Source organism: Nelumbo lutea, chromosome 5 (assembly GCF_056320005.1).
Source record: "Nelumbo lutea isolate HS-2025 chromosome 5, American lotus-T2T, whole genome shotgun sequence".
Lineage (NCBI taxonomy): Eukaryota > Viridiplantae > Streptophyta > Magnoliopsida > Proteales > Nelumbonaceae > Nelumbo > Nelumbo lutea.
Window position 1 is genome coordinate 23,457,666 of NC_142688.1, and position 20,781 is coordinate 23,478,446.

General features: G+C 38.4%; 1 protein-coding gene across 1 annotated transcript; it reads left to right on the forward strand.

Moving 5' to 3' along the window:
• Window positions 1-838: 838 nt before the first annotated feature.
• On the forward strand, window positions 839-20,029 carry LOC148851004 (DNA-directed RNA polymerase subunit beta (DUF616)). The gene is made up of 6 exons (XM_088944846.1): window positions 839-1,463; window positions 5,336-5,553; window positions 5,830-6,006; window positions 6,113-6,268; window positions 18,103-18,379; window positions 19,464-20,029. The coding sequence occupies exons 1-6, from the start codon at window positions 1,124-1,126 to the stop codon at window positions 19,694-19,696; spliced, it is 1,401 nt and encodes a 466-aa protein (XP_088800972.1). The 5' UTR covers window positions 839-1,123; the 3' UTR covers window positions 19,697-20,029.
• The last annotated feature ends 752 nt before the right edge of the window (window positions 20,030-20,781 follow it).

Consider the following 20,781-nt stretch of genomic DNA (forward strand, 5'->3'; position numbering starts at 1 on the left):
GAGCAATTGAACTCATGTTAGAGAGTATGAGTGTAGGATATGGTGTTGTTGCCTATGAATAACTCGGCTTTGGAAACTAAGAGGAAGAGTAAAAGAGAGATGTATTAGTGGTGGATTCGAGTTCATCCCATCACCGCCATTGTTGCATTATTGGAATTTGAAAAGCAGAGCCGAAGAATTATCAATGGAATTATGGAAGAGCAAATAAAGGGCCAAAGGGGTGTGAAATGTGAACTGTGAAGAGGTGGGGGCTTTTGGTGAATACTGAATAGGGGTGATCTGGGTTTCTTCAAAATTTCACTGTACCAATCGGTGATAGGTTATTACTTGCTTTGGTATTTGATTTGAGGTAAAAGAAAGAGACGCCGGGGAGAGTATCATTTGAGTCCGAACTCCAAACTGCACACAGCACAACAAAAACCGCCGGAGCTCTCCTTATCGCCGCCGATGGAGGAAGGGTTCGGTGGAAGGAGGAAAGCTCCAGCCTCCAGGGGAAAATCACTAAAAAATATCGCAGTATGAGGTTTACAGGCCTTTTGATGCAACCAGTGGATCATGTTGGATCCGTTTCGTGTCCGGTTGAACCGTCGAATCTAAGTTTTAACGCGCGTTTGACCATTGACAATTGGATGATCGACGTGGTCGAATTCGATTGGCGGGTTTACGTGCCCAGTGCACCCACGGGTGCAAAGAACGCGGACCATATGATCGGTCTCCGCATATCTTACACATGATGGGAGTATTATGGTGGGCCCCAACTTCATAGTGAGATGTGCGGATAAAGATGAGAAAATGAGAAATGTTAGTTTAGTATTTGACCAATGGTATATAGTAATTTACCCTAAACTCGATCCCCTGATATTTTTTAAAGAAAAAAAGAAAAAAGAAAAACTCGATCCCTGATGTCTGTCCGCATACCACATGCATTCAGTTATCAACTTGTCATGAGACTCACACCCGGACTGTATCGTAAAGTGGTTTAGTAATCTCCCGACTGTGATTTGGCTTTCAAGTTGAAAAAAAAATTTCTTTCTCTTGGTAGGAGATTTGAATTGTCTGAAAGCAAGAGATCTTAATTCCCTCCAATTTCTGCAACTATACTGGTTCTCCTTCGCCGTTGATAATGGCGTCTTCAATGTTCAACAACAGCATCTCTATCTCAATGTCGGACGACGATTCGGACGAGCTCGCTGGAAAAATGAAAGTTCGAGTTCGAAGGAAGCGCAAGAAATTAGGGTTCCGAGGAAAGAACAATTTTTTCCTGAGGATGTTCTGGAAGCTAATGAAGTGGTGGACGGTCTTGCTCTTTCTTCCCGCAATCGGATTGCTCATATTCGAGTCATCGAGGATTTCTGGGAAGCCCAGTGAAGTAAAGAAGCCGGACTTTGTCGCAGAAGAGAAAGCAGTGGGGAATTTGAATCGTCTTGATCCCACGACCAGAGTGGTTGGTGGGGTCAGAGAACGTAACCCTCTTGCATTATGTCATTATTGTTTTACGCTTAACAAAACCGCGGATTTGCGTACCATATAGCGGTGGTACTAAGTATTACTCGTTTAGCTCAATAAAATATGATTTCTTCTGATAATATTTGTTGTTTTTTTAAACCCTAAATTTTGGATTTTGAACTATGAACTCTTGCATATCGTCTCATTCTAGTTATCTCATAAAGGATTCTTGTCGTGCCCCAACATTTTTTTGTATGTCATTTGAAGAAGTGTTCTTTCACATCAAGTGGCGGAATTGGTTCAGGAGTAAAGCTGTTCTTGTCATTGTGTTTCTGTTATTAGTTGTTGATGCCCTCTCCTGGCCTTAGGTAACAAGTCTGATTATCATCTTAGCTTGTTTATCAGCGTGGAGACTTTGCACTAACTGACCTACACTTTGAGATTAGCTCCCTTTGAGGATATTTCTCTTTTTTAATTCCCTCCGAGAGCTGTGCAATATTAGTTGGAGATTTTAGAGGATAATGACTTAATTCCCTTGAAGGATTTTCCTGATTGATCATCTCTCAGTCCCTCTCCATGGATGTTGTGGTCTATGCTTATGGTTCATACGGAAGTTCTATGGAAACATTATGTGGTACTTTGTTTCTTTTCGCCCTTTTCTTGATAGAGATATGATGGACTGTATTCATATTGTTAACTTTTTGAAGGTGTTTGTTTCTTTTTCTACCAGGGTAAGGATCACCTTGCCGGTTTGTCTACAAGGAGTACCTGTAACACTTATTCTCATTTCCCCCTTCTTTAATTTATTTGTTGTTTCCATTTATTGCTGGTCAAAGAAAACATAAGGACTTTCTCTATTTGTGAAGATTTGGGGTAAGCTAGATGGTAACCCTTTTGTTTGGTTGGTGATTCTGGTTAAGACATTGACAAGGAACCACCTTTAGCAGTATGTGCACCTTTTCCCTTGTGGTGTACCAGGGATGTGAAGCTCTTTTCATATCCTTTTTTGCTGTGGATTGGGTTGGTCCTAGAGAATCTCCTAAGAGTTCTCATATCCTAATGGTTCCTTAGTGTTATGATTAGTTTTTAAGGATTATGGTTCCTTTCTCCATATCTTGAGGGTTTTATTTAAGCATGGATATGGAGATTTGAAGATGACACCTTGTCTAGCTGTGCCTGTGCTGTATCTGGGTATTACGGGTCATACAAGGTATTAAATTTTGATATGGGACACATTGGAACCCATAGCAGGGCTGAGGTTATGAAATATCCATGGAGTGCAAGTTAAAAAGTACAATAAGTTCTAGATTTTTCTTTCTTTCCCCTATTTTTCTTACTTCCTCCCAATGATTATCTAAACTTTGCATTTGCATTATCATTGCTTTGCCTTTTTTCTTAACTCCTTTACAAAGTATCCTATTTCATATATGCCTCTTTGTATGTTTTATTATTCAATGTCTATATCATTCTGTTAGCTTTTGAAACTCGAAGCTCACATGTAATGTCGGGATTTTGGAAACTTGAGTAAAATTTGAAACCAGGTAATGATTCCTCGCCAACTTTTTATTTCCCTGCAAATTTTGGCTTTATTTTTTTTTGGAATAATCATTTCTTAAAAAAGTTCTAAGAGATCAATTGGTAAAAGTTTGGGAGGAGTTGGACGTCTAATTTGGGTGGTGTTGATATTTCTAATAAAGGAATCATTTTGAAATAATGACACAGAACTGTTTTGTCTTTTTAGTATTTTTCTTATTTACTTTTGTATTTTCTTCTATTTGATGCGAATTTTCTTTTAGGAGAAAAGACAGATATTGATCAACATTCTATTTCTATCAAGGGGAGAGAAATATATCTTATGAATTCTTCAACATATGCATTTGCTTGAGTAATTGATTCAGAAATGACATGGGAGCAAGATTAAGTATTTGTTTTCAAAGCTGCTATTTATTTTGATTAGTTTATTCATTTTCAAAAGATTCTTTTTTTTTCTGATAGTGAAAGTAAACACCAATAGTGGCAACAAAGTTAGGTAGTTTTTTTGAAAGCTGTTATTAGTTTATTCAATTTCAAAAGATTCTATTTTTGATAATGCAAATGAATACCAATAGACAATGCCAATTACTATGTTTGAAAATGATCTGGAATGACTTGGCAACCGAAGGAAACTCTAGAATATGTATTTCCTAATCAATTTTCTTCCCTATGAACATGGCATCTTGGTCCAGTTACATTGCCAAATCCATTTCCTTGGAAAGGATGGACATATATCTCTTGGGGGGGGACTTCCCCTTCCTACCTATTAATTTCCTAATAAGTTCCTTATCCTATTGCTTGTTATTGGAAAGTATTATCCATTCCATGCTGAAAAAAGGCTGCCCTTCTTAGTTGCTGACAGGGTTCTCTTTTCGTCTGGATAGTGGAACTTGCAAGCTTGAATAGAGCATTGTTTTATTGTCTATCTTCTAGTTGGGATAAGACTTTGTTGATTTGAATTCAGTGAGAAACCTTGAAGATGTTTGTAGGGTAGATTTTCTAGTCTTAGTAAAAACCAAAATGCTATTCATAGTAATTTCCATACTTAAAATATTTGTAATAACTGCAATACCTACTTTTTATAGTAAAATCATGATTAGCTTTTTTTAGTAATTTCTGGTTTCATTAGATTAAGTTGGTGGCTTTTACTTGTTTTGAAGAGTTTATTGAGATTAGATGTTCTTGGGTGTTAAATGATCCTTTTTTCTCGGTCAAGGAAGCTTAGACCTAATCTGCGTAGAGGTTAGAGCTTTATAAATATATTGTAAGTAAGGCTTCACATGAGAGGGAATGAATGTGAGTTTGATTTGAAGTTGTGTCTTGTTATTGCATGTTCTCTAGTCCCCCCTTCTCTCTCTCCACCCCTTCCACCCTGTGTGCTCTGACTACAAGCATCTTGTGCTTTTCCCTGGGACCTTGTAGGTTATAGAGCTAGGTTTCAGTGTTGCACCTACAGCTAGTTTTCAACCCCATCTAAATGCATTCAAAATTTTATTTTTTCCTCATCCTATACCCACCAATCTCTTCCATAAACATGTTATAACCATCCAAAATTTATTGTCAAGCATTCATTAGCTTATTTTTCTTTATATTCTACAAATTTCATTACTTCTTTATCCACCTTGTTCATCCTAGCAGGACTTATCTTCTTCCTTTCCTACATCAATTACCCTTACTAGCATCAATGATCATGACCGCCGAAACTTCCTAGACTTTGTACTTCTTTCACCTGCATCTGCTTATGGCCTCCATATTTGTTGCTGATTTATGCCTTCTAAGTTCTTAGTTAAGGTTGTAAATGAAATGATTGAAGGTTATGGCCTGGCCAACTAAGTAGTAGTTGACATCGCTGATAACACGCATGATTTTGGTTGTATCACCCACCCCTCCCTTGTGCAGACACTAGTTGGAGCATGCTGCATGTTCAAGTGTTGTTAATTTGAAGAGCTTGGTGTGTAATTGCTAAACTTGGATGGAAGTATTATTGGTTGAGTTTTCCTTTTAGGGGCTGCATTATCTTTATTCTGTGGAATAATGGACTATTACACTCAGACAAATCTTAGCTTATATTTAATTGATTTAATATCTTCTTCATTTTTTTAGCATGTCATTGTTGTAATTTATTCTCTTAGCGAACAGTGTCTTTTTGGATCTTTGTTAGAATCAAAGTTCACTAATCAAGTTAAACTTTGGAGGGGGGGGTGAACAAAGTCAAAGTTCACTTGCCTCATCTTCTGTTGTAATATTTAATGTTCAGAACATCTTTTGTCATTTGTTATTTAAGTGAAAAGTTCTGAAAATAATTATTGCCATGTTATATTAATGGTTAGCATTTATTTTTCCTGGATTTTGTTAGGTTGCTTGAAGCTCCTGCCTCCAGAACAACTTGAGATTCTGGATATCCCTGTAGCTGAAGAAACAAGCTTTCCTGTGAGAAGAGTGGTATACAAATCAGATAGTGGCACATCTTATTTAGGGGGCAATGCTATTCTATTAGAGAGGCACACGGAGGCTACAAGATTTAATTTATTCACGGGAAACCAAACTCTTCAGGAAAGGGAACAAAGTTATAAGGTCTTAATCTGTGCCTTGATATTTTCAAGTGGTTTTGAAAATTGAAATTAATATATGACCATTATCATTTTGAGTCAAGAACTCAAGATGCAGTATAATTTGGTCAGAGTGCTTCATTTGTAAGGCTATTTTCATGGTGACTTATAGAAACCTGATTCTGATGTTATGTGTCTCTAGAGTTGCTGCTTTTATATGACTTCTGGCGATTCTATCCTATTTGAAAATTGTTTATGTCCGGTTTGTTTTATTGGTTATTGAGAATATTGAATGTTTCAGGCAAATGAAACTGCTGTGGTGCATTGTGGTTTCTACACTGAAAATGGTGGGTTTAGAGTTTCTGATGAGGACAAGAATTACATGAAAACTTGCACAGCTGTTGTAACCACTTGTGCATTTGGTGGTGGAGATGATCTCTATCAGCCTATTGGAATGTCCAGTGCATCACTTCAAAAGGTTAACTTCCATTATCATGCATGGCCTGCCAATTTGAGGCTAGGGTGATGCTTATTTGAGGTTATTATGCTGCCTTTGGATGTATTTAATTTTGGTTAGGGTGCAGGTCTGCTATGTGGCATTTTGGGATGAAATCACACTTGCAGCTCAAGAAGCAGAGGGGAAGAGAATTGATGAAAACCATATGATTGGTAAATGGCACATTGTGGTCGTCAGGGATCTTCCTTTCACAGATCAGCGGCTGAATGGTAAAATCCCTAAGGTAGCAAAGTTGCAAGTCATTTCACAATTTCTCCTAGATATTTATGCCATTGTAAAATTTTTTTGTTTGTTTTCATTGTAAAACTTGTGAAAGTACCTTTTCTATTACTATTCACAAAAGAACATACTATTTAGCAGAGTCTTTAGTTATTATCAATTAAAATCTATACTATAGTTATGGCAAGAAAATACTTTTTGAGAGGGTTTAGAGTTTTTAGACTACTGCTTCTTTGGGGTACAAGAGATTGGATATAGAAGCATATTTGCAAGTGGTAATAAGGTGGTTAAAGAGTAATATGGTTCCGTTCCTTGGTTCATCACATGAGAGAAGTTACATATTTGGCATCCAGATTGAACACCCAGTGTGTCTAGGTGCCAAGAGATGCTAACTGAATTGCTAATTCTCTAGCAAAGGAAGGGAACTAGTAGATCTGAACTGTACTGGGGTCCTGGACTCTGGTGTGGGGGATTGGCAAGCGTAATGAGTTTGGTTTGGGGTTTTTTTGGTATGTTGCATCTTGCTATCCAATCTAGCCTAGCGACCTTTCTTCTAAATTTCTTTCCTTTACGTGGGTGAGGATTTCAACATAGTAAGAAGAAGGAATGAAATGAAGGGGGGGAGGGGGGAAGGAATAGAAGAACTTATGTAGGCATGAGGGGGTTTGAAGAATTTATTACTAATAATGAGTTAATAGATCCACTGATGGTTGGAGGGAAGTTTACATGGTCGAAAGGCCAAATTCCAGCCATCCTCAGAAGGCTGGACATATTCTTTCTCAGAAGATTGGGCAGGTTATGTGGGGGAAGTGGTTCAAGAACCAATGACCATACAATTATCAGATCATAGACCAATTCTACTGAGAAAGTTTGCTGCTGTTACAGGCTTCAAACCTTTCAGGTTTGAGAATGAATGGTTACTCCAACAAAACTTCATGGAATGGGTAGAAAGTAAGTGGAAGGGCCAGCAGGTTTAAAAGTGATTAAAAAATTGCAAGTCATTAAGCAAGAATTGAGGGATATAAGGAAGGAAGCATTTGGAGGGGAAGAGGGTAGAAAAAGAGAGATTTTGGAAAAGCTGGCCAGATTAGAAAGAGTAAGAGAGGAAGGATAATTCAGGAGAGAGGTTCAAACTGAGATAGCTGTTTTGGAATTCGAGCTAGAGGACCTAATGTTGAGGGAGGAAGTCAGGTGGAGACAAAAATCTAGGGTCATATGGCTGAAAGAGGGAGATAAAGAGTACTTCTTTCTTCCATGCTTTTACAAATGGGAGAAGAAGGAGAAATCTGACCACGAGGATCTAAGTGGAGGAGAAGGTGATAGACACATGGGGAGGGATTCAAAATAAAGTGGTTTCTTATTACAAGAAGCTGTACACTGGGAGAGGTTGGAGTTGGATGTCCTTGGGAGAATTGGAACCAAAGAGGCAAATATGCTAAGTAACAGTGTGGCAGGTTGGCTAAAAGGGATCTTGAAGTTGGATAAGTGAAGGAGGCTTTGAAAAAGGTCAATGGTGACAAAGCACCAGGGCCAGATAACTTCAATTTTAATTTCATTAAAAGCTGCTAGTACTTCTTACAAGATGACTTTATGCAGATGTTCAAGGAGTTCTGGGACTCCAAAACTTTATATAGGAGGGTGGATGCTACATTTATCTCTCTAATACAGAAGAAAAGTGGGGCCGTGAACATAACAGATTTCAGGCCAATTAGTTTGATAAGCAGCCCTTATAAACTATTGGCAAAAGTACTGGCAGGAAGACTGAGAAAAGTGATTCAGGAGGTAATAAGGGAGACCCAGATGGCTTTTGTAGAAGGAAGGACGGTTCTAGATGGGGTGCTGGTGGCCACTGAATGTATAGATTCAAGGTTAAGAAGCGGAAGACCAGGTTTGGTTTGTAAGCTAGACGTAGGAAAGGCTTATGACCATGTTGAATGGGGATTCTTGGAGGAAATGCAAATGTTGGTGGGGTTTGGGGAGGTTTGGAGGGGCTGGGTATATGGGTGTATTTCATTAGCCTCTTTCTCATTGCTAATTAATGGAGTGTTATCAGAAATTTTCAAGCTTCTAGAGGGCTGAGGCAAGGGGACCCACTCTCCCCTCTACTGTTTGTCTTAATCATGGAAGCACTGAACTTGCTCATGAAGAAAGGAGTGCAGAGGAGATGGATAGAATGCTTCAAAGTTGGAAATGAAGGCCTGTGTATCTCTCACCTACAATATGCTGATGATACACTAATCTTTCTAGATGCATCAACAAACCAAGTTCTGAACATTTTAGCCAACTTTGAGATGCTGACTGGCCTGAAGGTGAATTTAGAGAAGAGTTTTGATAGGAGTTGGGACATAAGAGTTGAGGAAGTGAGACAGTATGCAGAGGTGCTGCAATGCAAGGTAGGGGAGTTACACTCATAAGTGTGTTCTATCTAGCCTACCAACATATTACCTTTCCCTCTTACAAGTTCCCAAAGAAGTGGCTTCAAAAGTGGAAAAAATTCAGAGGGACTTCCTACGGGAAGGGGTGGGGTGGGGGGGACAAAAAAATTTAGCCTGGTTAAGTGGGAGATGGTATGTAGAGCAAAGGACAGGGGAGGATTAGGGCTGAGGAGGGTAAAACTATTTAATAAAGCACTTTTAGGGAAATGTCTGTGGAGGTTTGGGCAAGAGGGAGAGGGGGAGGCTTTATGGAGGAGGGTGGTGGCTGGAAAATATGGAGTGGTGAGGTTTGGGTGGGAATCAAGGGAGGTAAGAAGTTCCTACGGGGTAAGTGTGTGGAAGGGAATCATGAGCAAGGTTCAAAGTATTGGAAGCGCCAAGTGTATTGGAAAGGCAATTTTAAGAGACATATTGGGATACGCCTTGGATACGCATGTGTATCGGAGAAAAACTAGGATACGCTTGGAAATACTATAAATAATTTAATAAATCATAAAAATACATCAATAACACTAAATATAAGACCTCAATGAGGTGTATATACTTCAAATTAATATATTTTAATGGTTTTATGAAGAAATATATTGTAGGTAAATATAATTTCATTAAAAATCTTATGTTTAACTATAATTTATAAATTATAATTCTTAAGTTTTAATGTTTTATGTGATGGGAAAAACTCAATTCTCCTATCCAACCATAACCATAAAACATGCATTGGCACAACATAATCCATGGTTTTTAAAACCGACCCGGAGACCGAACCGGTCAGAGGTCCGGTTACTGGGGGTCGAATTGTCCGATTGTTCAAATCGAACGGTCATCCCGTTCTGACAAAAAATAAAAAATAAAATAAAAACGCTCAAAACCGCTCGAACGGTTAACCGTTGGGGTCAGCGGTTTGTTGACCAAAATCAACGTTTTTTCTTTAGAAAACGAAACCGATCACCTGATCGGTTCCCAGTTTTCTGGTCCAGTTCGGTTTTGAAAACCATGATATTATCAATAATTATTTATTATTTATTTTACAAAATTATAAAAAATAAATAAACATTACATAATATATTCAAAAAATAGCTATTAAAAAATAAATTCCAATTGCTTTGCGGATATGGTAGATCATCCATAGAATTATAATATGTTCAATCATTGTGATCAAATAATAAAATATAATTAATTAATTTATTTTTAATTCTAAAAATATAAAAAATAAATAAATAAGAAATTTCAATTGGTCTATGGATATGAAAGATCATCCATAGAATTATAATATATTCAATTGTTGTGATCAAATGATAAAATATAATTAATTATTATATATTTTTTAATTCTAAAAATATAAAAAAAAACTAAAGAAGAAATTTCAATTACTCTATAGATATGATAGATAAATCCATAGATCTAAAACATATTTAGTCTTTATAGGTAGAGAAAAATTAGATTTTCAATTTTTTTTTATTAATTTATCTTTTCTCTAAATATCTTCATGAAATTTCCAGAAATTTATTAATAACTCAAAAAATTGATGATTTTGAATGTAAGAAATGTAGATCAACATAAATTTAAACATTCAAGAGAAAAAAAAATCATAGGATATTATAAAAAATGAAAAAAACTTATTTTTGCCATATTTTTTCAAAATTTGAAAAAATTTCAAAAAAAAACACAATTCACACTTGTTTCTTGCAATTTTTTTTGCAAATCTAGAGCTTTAGGAATGATGTTTGGAGTTTTAGAGTCATTTGGGGGTGAAAGAAGGCTTATTTCGAGGAAAAAAAGCTTGCTTTCCCCCTTTTTTTTTCAGTTTTTGGCTGTATCTCTTTTGCTGATACACTACTGGTACGCCCCGATACGGTCTGATACGCATGAAAAGAAGACGAGACGTCCGATTTCCATGCGTATCCCGTATCTGTTTTTGAAAGATACGATACGATATGCCCCGTGTCGGGCGTATTGTATCAAAATTTTAAACCTTGATCATGAGTTTCAATCAAGAATTCAGAAGTTTAGTTAAGTTTAAAGTGGGGGGTGGTCTTAGAGTAAGGTTTTTGGAAGATGAGTGGTTGGGGGTGGGAAGATTATGTTAAGTGTGTCCAAGACTTTACAAATTGGCAGACCAACAAGTATCTATTTGAGCAGTGCTATGAGTGGAGGGGGGGATCAAGTGATATAGAACCCGAAGTTCAGAAGACCTTTATTGGACCAAGAAGTGGAAGAATGTATTCAGTTATTGGAAAAGTTGGAAGAGGTAAACATTTCCAGAACTACAGCAGATGCATTATGGTGGAAAGAGTGTAAAGAAGGAAGATTCTCAGTTAAATCTTTTTACAAGGCTTTACTGAGAGATGGTAGGGATTCAGACTAGATAAAAGGTGTGTGGGGCAATCCAGTACCCCCAAGGGTAGAGGCTTTTGCTTGCAGCTAGCAAATTGCTGCTATGTGTGTAGTCAGGAGGAAGAAACAGTCCTCAATTTATTTTTCTCATGCAATGTGGCAAACTTTATGTGGAAGTTTTTCCCATATCTGTTTGGAGTGATTGTATTTCATCCCTTGACCCCAGTAGAGGTTTTTTCAAAGTGGCCGAAAATCAGAGGAAGCAAGAAAGCCAAAATCTTATGGAGCTGTATTCCATTCGCAGTTTCATGGGCCATTTGGAAAGAGAGGAATAGAAGGGTATTTGAAGACAAGGCAAAAAAACATTGAATATCAGATAGCAGGAGTGGGCAACATGATATCAGCTTGGGACCTCAGTCTTCCAGAGTTTGACCAAGTGAATAAGTCTGATCTGTTAGAGAATTTCTGGAACACTTTGGAATTGAATCCTTGTAACTCTGATTCTTTTTCTGTGTAACTTCTGTTTAGAAGTTGGTTTGTCAACTAGACAACCAGCATTTTGAGATGTACTGCTTTTTCAGTTTAATGAAATTTCCTTTTATCCTTCAAAAAAATTTTTTCTTGTTCTTTAATAAAGTTTTCATTGATTAGTTGCTGATAAAAAGTTCTTAAATTTATTGTGTGAGTCTAGGGATCTGAACTGTTGCTTTGGCTTGAATCTCCAAGTTAAATTCCAGGAAATACTTAGAAAAAGGAAAAAAATCTCATATATACTATATACAGACCACACTCCAATCCCATTATTTTTTTTTTGAAAAGTAAATAAAAGTCTGTATTACTATAAAGAAAAGGCCAATAGATACATAACAAAGCCCCTTTGGGGAAAAGGAGGCACTGAGTGTGAGCTGTTCACAGCATTTGCAAGGCATCAATAAGAGTTGTACAAAACAGAATCAGAACCAATGATTTTCCCCCACTGATCATTCATGGACTGAAAGGAAATGCACTGGAATTCTCTTTTAATGTAGACCCATTTAAAAAGGATTCTCTCTGCTCTACCAATCACTGCTAGAAGCTGTGAAACAATGCCTCTAAGATCCAGTTATTCCTTTCTCCCCAAAGCACCCAGTAGCTTGCCAAAAGGGCAACGAACCAAAGTACTTGACCACTTTTGCTAAGGCCAGCTTCAGGCCAGGTACAGAACAGGCATGTAATGTCCCCTGGGGGAACCCAAACCTTTCCAGAAAGCCGAATAAAATGGGTCCACACTGCAGATGATAGGGGACAGTGAATCAGGAGATGGCTGACTGACTCCCACTCATCCTCACATAAAGAGCATCGATTCACCAAAACCATCCCTCTCACCATAAGGTTGTCTATAGTTTGTATCTTGTTAAGGATAGCTGCCCATAAAAAAAAACACTACCTTTGCTGGAACACCCGATTTGCAAATCCATTTCCAGGGGACTTCTGCTGCATCATCGGCTGACAGGAGAAGAGGAAAGGATTTCACTGTGAAAGTTCCATCCTTGTTTCCTTGCCACCATCTCCTATCATGCTCACCAAGGGAGCTCAGCTCCTCCTTTTCTCAATTGTGGATGTTTCTCCTAAAACCCGGAGTCCAAACCATTTGGCCCCCGATGACCTCAAAATGGTCCTGCACCAGAGCATCTTTGTCTCTAGCTGCTTGAAAAATGCGTGGAAAGGAAACTGCTAATAGAGAGGATCCACACCAGTTATCTTTCCAAAATCTGACATTTTCTCCATTTCCCACCTTGAAGGAACACCACTGGGGAGAAAAAGAAAGATTCTTAACAATGCCTTTCCAATAGCTCATGCCATAAGATTGGGATACAGGATTTGTAATCCACCCCAACCCCTGCTCACCATACTTACCTTGGATTAAGTTCCTCCATAAGGCCTCTTCTCACCAAACCACAAAATCCACTTACCCAATAGAACAATGTTCATAGCATTCAAAGGTCTCAGCCCAATTCCACCTTTGTCTTTGGGGAGACAGGCCTTATCCCATGCCAACAAATGCAATCGTTTTTGCTCCTTTGTTCCTTACCACAGGAAGTCTTGATGAAGTTTTTCAAGCTGTGCCAAGATGTTAGCTGGTGCACGGAAAAGAGAAAAATAGTAAATTGGTAAATTTGAAAAGGCACTATGGATCAGAGTCAACTTGCTTCCCTTAGACAGCACTCCTTTCTTCCACCCAGTCAACTTCTTGTTCATCCATTCCACCACAGGAGTTCAAAATTCTTTGGATCTGTAACTGGCTCCCAAAGGCAGTCCTAAGTATCTTGTCGGCAATACACCTGTTCTGCACTCAAATGTAGCAGCCAGATCTCTGATGCATTTGGAACCTCCCCAATCGGCAACAGCTCAGGCTTTCTGAATATTGATATTGAGACCCAAGACAGCTTCAAAACATATGAGTAAGCATCTTAAAATTTGCAAATCTTGATGACCTGGCTTCAAATAAAGGAGGAAATCATCGACAAACTGCAACAGAGTAATACTAGGATTCTCCTTAACTGGGAAGCTTTCCAGATTGCCATCCACCTCTGGCCGGCTTATTAGCCTGATGAAAGCTTCCATAATAATGATCAATAGAAAGGGGGATAATGGATTGCCCTGGTGGAGACCCCTTCCTTCTTCAAAAAAATCCTATTGACATGCCATTAATAATTAGTGAGAAGCTTGGATTAGAAATGCAGGCCTTCATCCAACAACACCATCTAGTCCAGCTTACATAGCTTTGATTAGGAATGCAGTCCATACTGCAGAGCAAATACTCCACAAATTCCCACTGTAGATGATCATAAACCTTCTCCAAATCTAGCTTACATAGCATGCTAGGGGAACCTTGCTGGATGCGAGAATCCATCAATTCATTGGCTATCAAAGTACCATCCAGAACCTGATGCCCATCTACAAAAGCTCCTTGAGATGATGAGACAACATACTGTAAGACCTTATGTAGCCAATTAGCTAACACCTTAGAAATTAATTTATAAACACTAGAGATCAAATTGATTGGTCTGTTATCCTTTAACTCAGAAGCTCCCTGAATTTTTGGTATTAGGGTTAAAATGTAGACCTTGCTTCAATAGGTAGAAGTGTCTTGTCATAGAATTCATTCATTACTGCCATAAAGTCATCTCCAACAAAGGACCAACATTGCTGATACAAATCCATAGGAAACCCGTCAGGGTGAGGGGCTTTATCACCTGCATGTCTGGAAGGGCCTGGATCACCTCATGTTCCTCAAATCTGGACTTTAGATGTGCCCCTGCAGCTCCAGGAATACGATCGAAAACCACCCTGTTTAGTTGGGAAACAAGGCATCACTTGTAGCAAAAAGATCATAAAAGCCAACTACTGCTGAAGCTACCTACCCTTTGCCTTCAAAGGTGTTAGAATCGATTTTGATGGAAGTTATAGCATTATGTCTTCATTGGGCATTGGCAATTTTGTGGAAGAACTTGATATTTCTTGTCATCTGCCTATAACCACAGAGCCCTGAAACGTTGCCTCAAAGCAGTTTCTTCCATATATGCTAATTGGTCAAATTCATCTTGTACTACATCTTTCTGTTGCTTTTCACAAGATGGGGCTTTCCTCCTTATCTAACTCTTTGATCTTCCTCAAAACCTCATTCAGTCTTCTTTGCAGGAATCCAAACTTGTCGCGACACTAGATTTTAATTTAATGCTTAAATCTTAATATGTTTAAGCTTCTAGCAGAGCTTTTGGGTCGGATCACCTTGGGGTTCAAAGAACTGCTACCGTTTTTGTAAGTTCTAACTTTGCTGAAACCCATCAATCTCAAAGAACATCAAATTTAATTTAAAAGGACTTACCATGAGAATCAACTCACTGCTCACCTACTTTCAGCAACACTGGCCTGTGGTTGAATGCTGGCCTAGGGAGAGTTTCCTGTTCAATGTCGTTGAATTGTTCTCTCACCTAGAGCTAAGCAAAAAATAGTCCAGCCTTGACATCAGTGCTGCTTCTCTCAGATATCTCCAAGTGAAGACTGCCCCTTGCATCGGCAGGTCAATCAAGTTATGTCTTCAAACAAACTCATCGAAACCCCACATTTCACTGTTAATTTTGGCACTCCTTTGTGTTCATTGGAGAATTGGAAGATATTAAAGTCGCCCTTGATGCACCATGGTGCTTTCCATCAGCAGGCACAATCATCCAATCCTGTCACCAACTCTACCTTTCTTCACCAGCAACTGGCCCATAAACTGAGGATAGACACCTTTGCCATCCGTCTTCCATATTCCTGAAAGGGAGACAAAATGATTTGCCACATGTTGATCAATCGCCTCAACAGCATCAGCATCCCACATCACCAAAATACCCCTTGCTGCCCCAACTGAAGGTGAAAATGCTCAATGCTTATTCCTCCTTTCCAATATCATCCACCAAGGCTTGGTCACGTACCTACTTTGGTTTCCATGTCCAGAGAGCCAAGGCCCTGAATATACCAACCCCCCACTCAACCCCTTCCATCCCTTCCTCCAGCTGACCCACCCCTTCCTGCAACAGCCAATAGTTAAAACTCAGATCAGCTTCAACCGAAAACCGGTCCATTGAAACCCCTAATCTGGATTAGGGGTGATCATGGGCCAGGGCAGGCCGGGCTTAGCACCTATGCTAAGGGCTAGGCCTGGGTCCAGCCCAGCCTGTACCACGGGCCCAGCCTGGGCCTGGTTCTGGATCTATGGTTTCAATTTTCAAATATATTATAAGAATAAAAATATGGAAAGACAATTAGATTTGATTTAAAAATTCAAATATTTGAACAACCATCGTTGTAAAATGATACGACATTTAGATTTTGAAAATATTCTGACTGTACTTATGTTTGAACTCATGAATAGATTTAAAATATTATATAGTAATAAATATAATATGACTAATCTGGATCATGATCTTACTGAGCTTTATGTGAGACTTACCAACATGGTTGAAATTAGAAAGAAAAAAATATTAGAAGCTTGTAAGGTGAAAAGCTTCTAGGGGAAATCTCACTGAAACTCACCCCACAAACTTTTACTTCATTGTACACGTGACAAATCCCTACTTATGACACCATACCGTTGGTATCAATTCCCCCATTATCACTGTTCCCAACTGGACAGTGAACTAAAAATTTGTGAGGTGGGTGTAAATGAAGATTCCCCAAAATTTTATAGACTAGCCCTTCCCTCTTAAATTTCCACTCCATGCAGCAAGTGAACAAACTCATTTCCTGACAGCAGTACTCAAGGCTGTGTTTGGTTTGAAGGAAAAGGTAGGGAAACCCATACAAGGTTTGTACAGGTTTCCCTACCTTTCCCTTCCTTTCCCTACCTTTTCCTTCAAACCAAACATAGCCCAAGAGAATGAGATGTGAAAATAAAATGCCTCTCTAATAGTGTGTGCAGGTCTCTGATGGGTTCCTTGAGACCCCATTTCAAAGGCATCCCGGTCCCCTTAAACTAGGATAAGATATGGACGTCTGGAAAATGAAAATCTTGAAGACCTAGAAGAAGAGCTGATGCTTTGGTATATTCATCGTGGCTGGTCTCAATTGTGTGATTGTGTCTGAAAAGGAACATGTGATGTTATTATTGATCTTTCAAACTTTACCACTCAAGGCCCTCTCTTACCCAATTAGCATTCATACTCTTGTGTAAATATACCATTCTTTATAGTTATGAAAAAAATAGATCATTCTTTACGTAAGTAACAGTGTTAGGTGATTATATGAATGCTTATACCATAGGATTTGTTTGAGGAGCAGAACCTAACATAGTTTCCTACCTTAGCTTTTTCAATAACAAACATGTTATGTTTGAAAAATTCTTCTATTCAAAAGCTTTGAAATGTCTCCCCTCTGAGAACCAGCAATCTCTAGGAGAGCTTGCCTGTTTATCTTCATTTATATATTATGCTATCTTTGAAAGATTTTTCTATTCTCTCTTCCCAAAAACTTCAAAGAACCTTCCTCCATTCCCTGCTTCCCCTCCAGACCATGAGTTCCAAGATCTGGTTCTGTTCTTATCTTGCCTTGCCTTGCTCCCTGTTCTTCTCATTGAGATGGGTAATTCTTCATGACTTGTCATGATTAGGCAGCCGAGTTTCATCAAATTGGAAGACACAAATAGAGCTAGGTGGGGATAGAAGGAATTTGGTGCTATTGAGTATTGACAAAATAACAGAAAGGTTGGTATAGAGGTTGTCCTGAGCAGGATTTAGCAAATATTCTAGATGACTAGGGGATTTTGTCAAAAAACAAAGGAAAGCTTTTCAGGGTGGGGGGAGTGGTGAACAATCTAGAGGACAGGGAATAGAGATGAAGAGATGGTGCTCTTGCCTGTTAAGGGTTGGAAATTGGATGGATGGTGCTTGCTGGGACCTGGGAGTTAGACCTATTAATGGGCCGGGCTCGGCCTTGGCTTTTGCCAAAATTTGAATTGGCCCGGCCCGTGAACAAATCTATTGGGAGTGCAGGTAGTCCAAGTTGCCCATATTGAGACATTGATTGAAGGTGTTAACTTTGAGGTTGTTTGAGCTCAAATTTGATTATGTGGATACTTTTTTTTCCATGAGCTTGGCAGTTTTAGGTGTTGGGCTCCTTCTCGTTTTTGAAAACTATGCACATTCCTTACCCCTTCTGTTTTTTTTCTTTTTTTGGTTGGGAGGGGTTGTATAGGTTGGCAGATTCTTTAGGGGCATCTATCCTACTTTCTTTCTTTTTTTTTTTTCTTTTGTAGGGGATTTTACTTGTAGCCCTTGCATATATCTTATGTGCTTCTTCTGTTTCTTAGTTTGATATATTTGTTACCAATAACAAAGGCACTAAAATGCTTTTAAAAGTCTTTTCTTCAAATTTCGAGACTGTTCTTGTCAACCAGAACCCTATTTAAATAATGTGATATACTTTGGTTTGTTTGATGTCTCTCTCTCTCTCCTTTTGTTGAGTCATGGTTATTATGTTTATAATTTATAGTTCAGAATCTTTAACTTTTATTGGATTTCCATCTGAAAGTTCTTGATGGTTTTAGATGCTGAACCATCGACTATTCCCTCAAGCAAGGTATTCAATTTGGGTAGATTCCAAATCTCAATTCCGGAGGGATCCACTGGGTGTTCTTGAAGCCCTTCTTTGGCGCACAAATTCCTCACTAGCAATTTCAGAACATGGAGCACGCAGTAGTGTCTATGATGAGGGTAAGGCTGTAGTGAAGAAAAACAAAGCAACGCCAGAAGAAGTCAAAGAGCAATTGACTCAGTATCGGAATGATGGTTTCCCATATGAAAAGAGGTTCAGTGGCAAGAAAGGTATACTAGTAATGGCTACCTCCTTTTAATCCATGACATTATCCTTCGAAAATCTAATGCACCATCATCAACCTATCTATTATGCTAAAATAGACAACATAGCCTTGGTGGAATGACAATATTTCAACCATAAGTGAATGCTAGTAGTTTTTTGTATGGAAAATATAATTATATTTCTATTTAAAGTGTCTGAGGCCTAAAATTGCTTAACTGGTTGACTTATTGCTTTGTCTTTTAGTGGATAATTTATTAAGGAGATTGTGAGCTCCTTAATGGCTTTAACTGAACTTCAGTTGATTACCATACTTTCAAATAGTTTATAATTATAAAAAATTATTATTTAAATAAGTTATGCAGTTCAGCCACTTAAGCTTTTATCTGCGGTCTATTACCTACCATAGGGGGTTGGCTACATGAATTCTATTCTGTCATTTCAAACTTTCAGTGCCATATGCATTGTTAAATTATGGGACCTTAAATCATTTCTTACTATAATCCACGGCCTTCTTGTTCTGCCCCTATCTCTTCTAGCCCCTTCAACTTGTAATAGAACTATCACCTTAAATGTGGCTGCTGGGATTTGAGCCCACTATCACCTGAAAGGACAAGGTATTTATCCTTTATATTTTATAGTTTTGTTCCTTTCTTCTTCTATGCCCTTGCCTTTATTGCTGTTCTAGCATTATTGCAATTTGCCCTAATTACATCAGTGTTTTTCTGTCATTGCCATCATCTGTTATTCTGTTATGGTTGAAAGTCCTGCGTTTAGGATTTTACCAATCTTCAATAGAATTTATGCTTGTGGAAAAAATGTGCTGGAAAATGACTGACAGGTAGGGAAAAGGAAGTTCATTAGAGAGAGAGAATGGTGGAAGAAAATAATAATAGAAGGAACCCTTTACTCCATTATTTCTATAAACAAAATATACATAATGTGAAAAGAAAAGAAAGTATTTGTGCTGGTTTACATTAATAGCATATTGATCACTTCTATGGAGGAGCTTTCCATTTGTTAATTGTTAATATCCAAATAGGAGTTATTCTTTAATCATGAACTCAACTTAAAAAGGGTTGGTTTGTGCAGCTTTAGCTGAGGCATCTATCATTGTGAGGGAGCACACACCGTTGACAAACCTATTCATGTGCCTCTGGTTCAATGAGGTGGTTCGTTTTACTTCACGGGATCAATTAAGCTTTCCATATGTTCTTAGGCAACTGAAAGTGTTGAAGAATGTAAATATGTTCCCTGTTTGTACCCGCAAAGACCTTGTCAACAGTATGGGTCACAAGCGGAAGGTTAAACCTCTGACAAGTTGAGATTTTTGGTGGTCTTGAAACTCCCATTTCTCGGGCCTTTAACATTGGACTAAATGTGGCTGTACTCCCTTTTTAGGTATGGGGGTATCTGCATCACTGAATAAGGTTCATGTCCTATGTTGCTGTTCTTTCCACTAATTACTTTATTTGGTCTCTGAAATTGTTTATCCAACTCCCCCCCCCCCCCACACACACACACAAGGAGAAGAAGAAGAATGTAGGTTCTTGCTGTTCCAACTGTTTGATCTTTTTGCTAAAATTACTTATGACCATTTTCTATTTCTCATTTATTATCTTCTGGAAATGGAATTCCAGGAAGGAATGTTATCGTCATTTTCTGATGTTTTACTTGAAGTTATTTGGATGAAATCAAGGCACCCTCTAAGCAGCACTGTCAAATTGTGCTGGTTGCATTTGCATGAAATGATGAAACCGTGTGGGCATTTTCTTAGAAGCTGACGCTTGAAACCACAGAGCTTTAAAGGTATACATGCAACCTGAGTACCTAAGGCAGTTGAAGAATGCAGTTTCTCAGGCGGTAAATTGCTGAAACCTCCCCTAAACTTTCTGATACATTTTTCTGTTAGAATCAAGGATCAAATTTTTGTCACGTATGTATTGTATTGGAGCCTTCATGATATGTCCCTACAGGGGGTGTTTTGGGTCGGTGAGTGGTTCAGGGGTAGGTCGGCCTTAAACTGGCCCCTTTGAACCAATTAAAAAAAAATAGTACCAATTACAAGTTGATACGCCCTACCGGTGTATTGCCTTGTATCGCTAGAACCAAGGTTCAAAATATTGATATGCTCGATATGTCGGTATAGGCGTATCGGGCAAATCGATATAGTGTATCAGGCCTTTTTTTTTAATATTTTTTGCAACTGGTTCAGGGGGGCAATTTAGGTCTCCTCTACCCCTTGAACTGGTTAGACCTTCGATACACCCACTATAGGGGCGTAATGGAGGCGTCTTGGAACAATAAGTATCGATCAATATGTTTTGATACTTTGAACCTTGGTTAGAATGTGCCTGATAGGTAGAGGTGTTTCAGGCAATATTGGTAGTTTTTTTTTTTTTTTAAATCT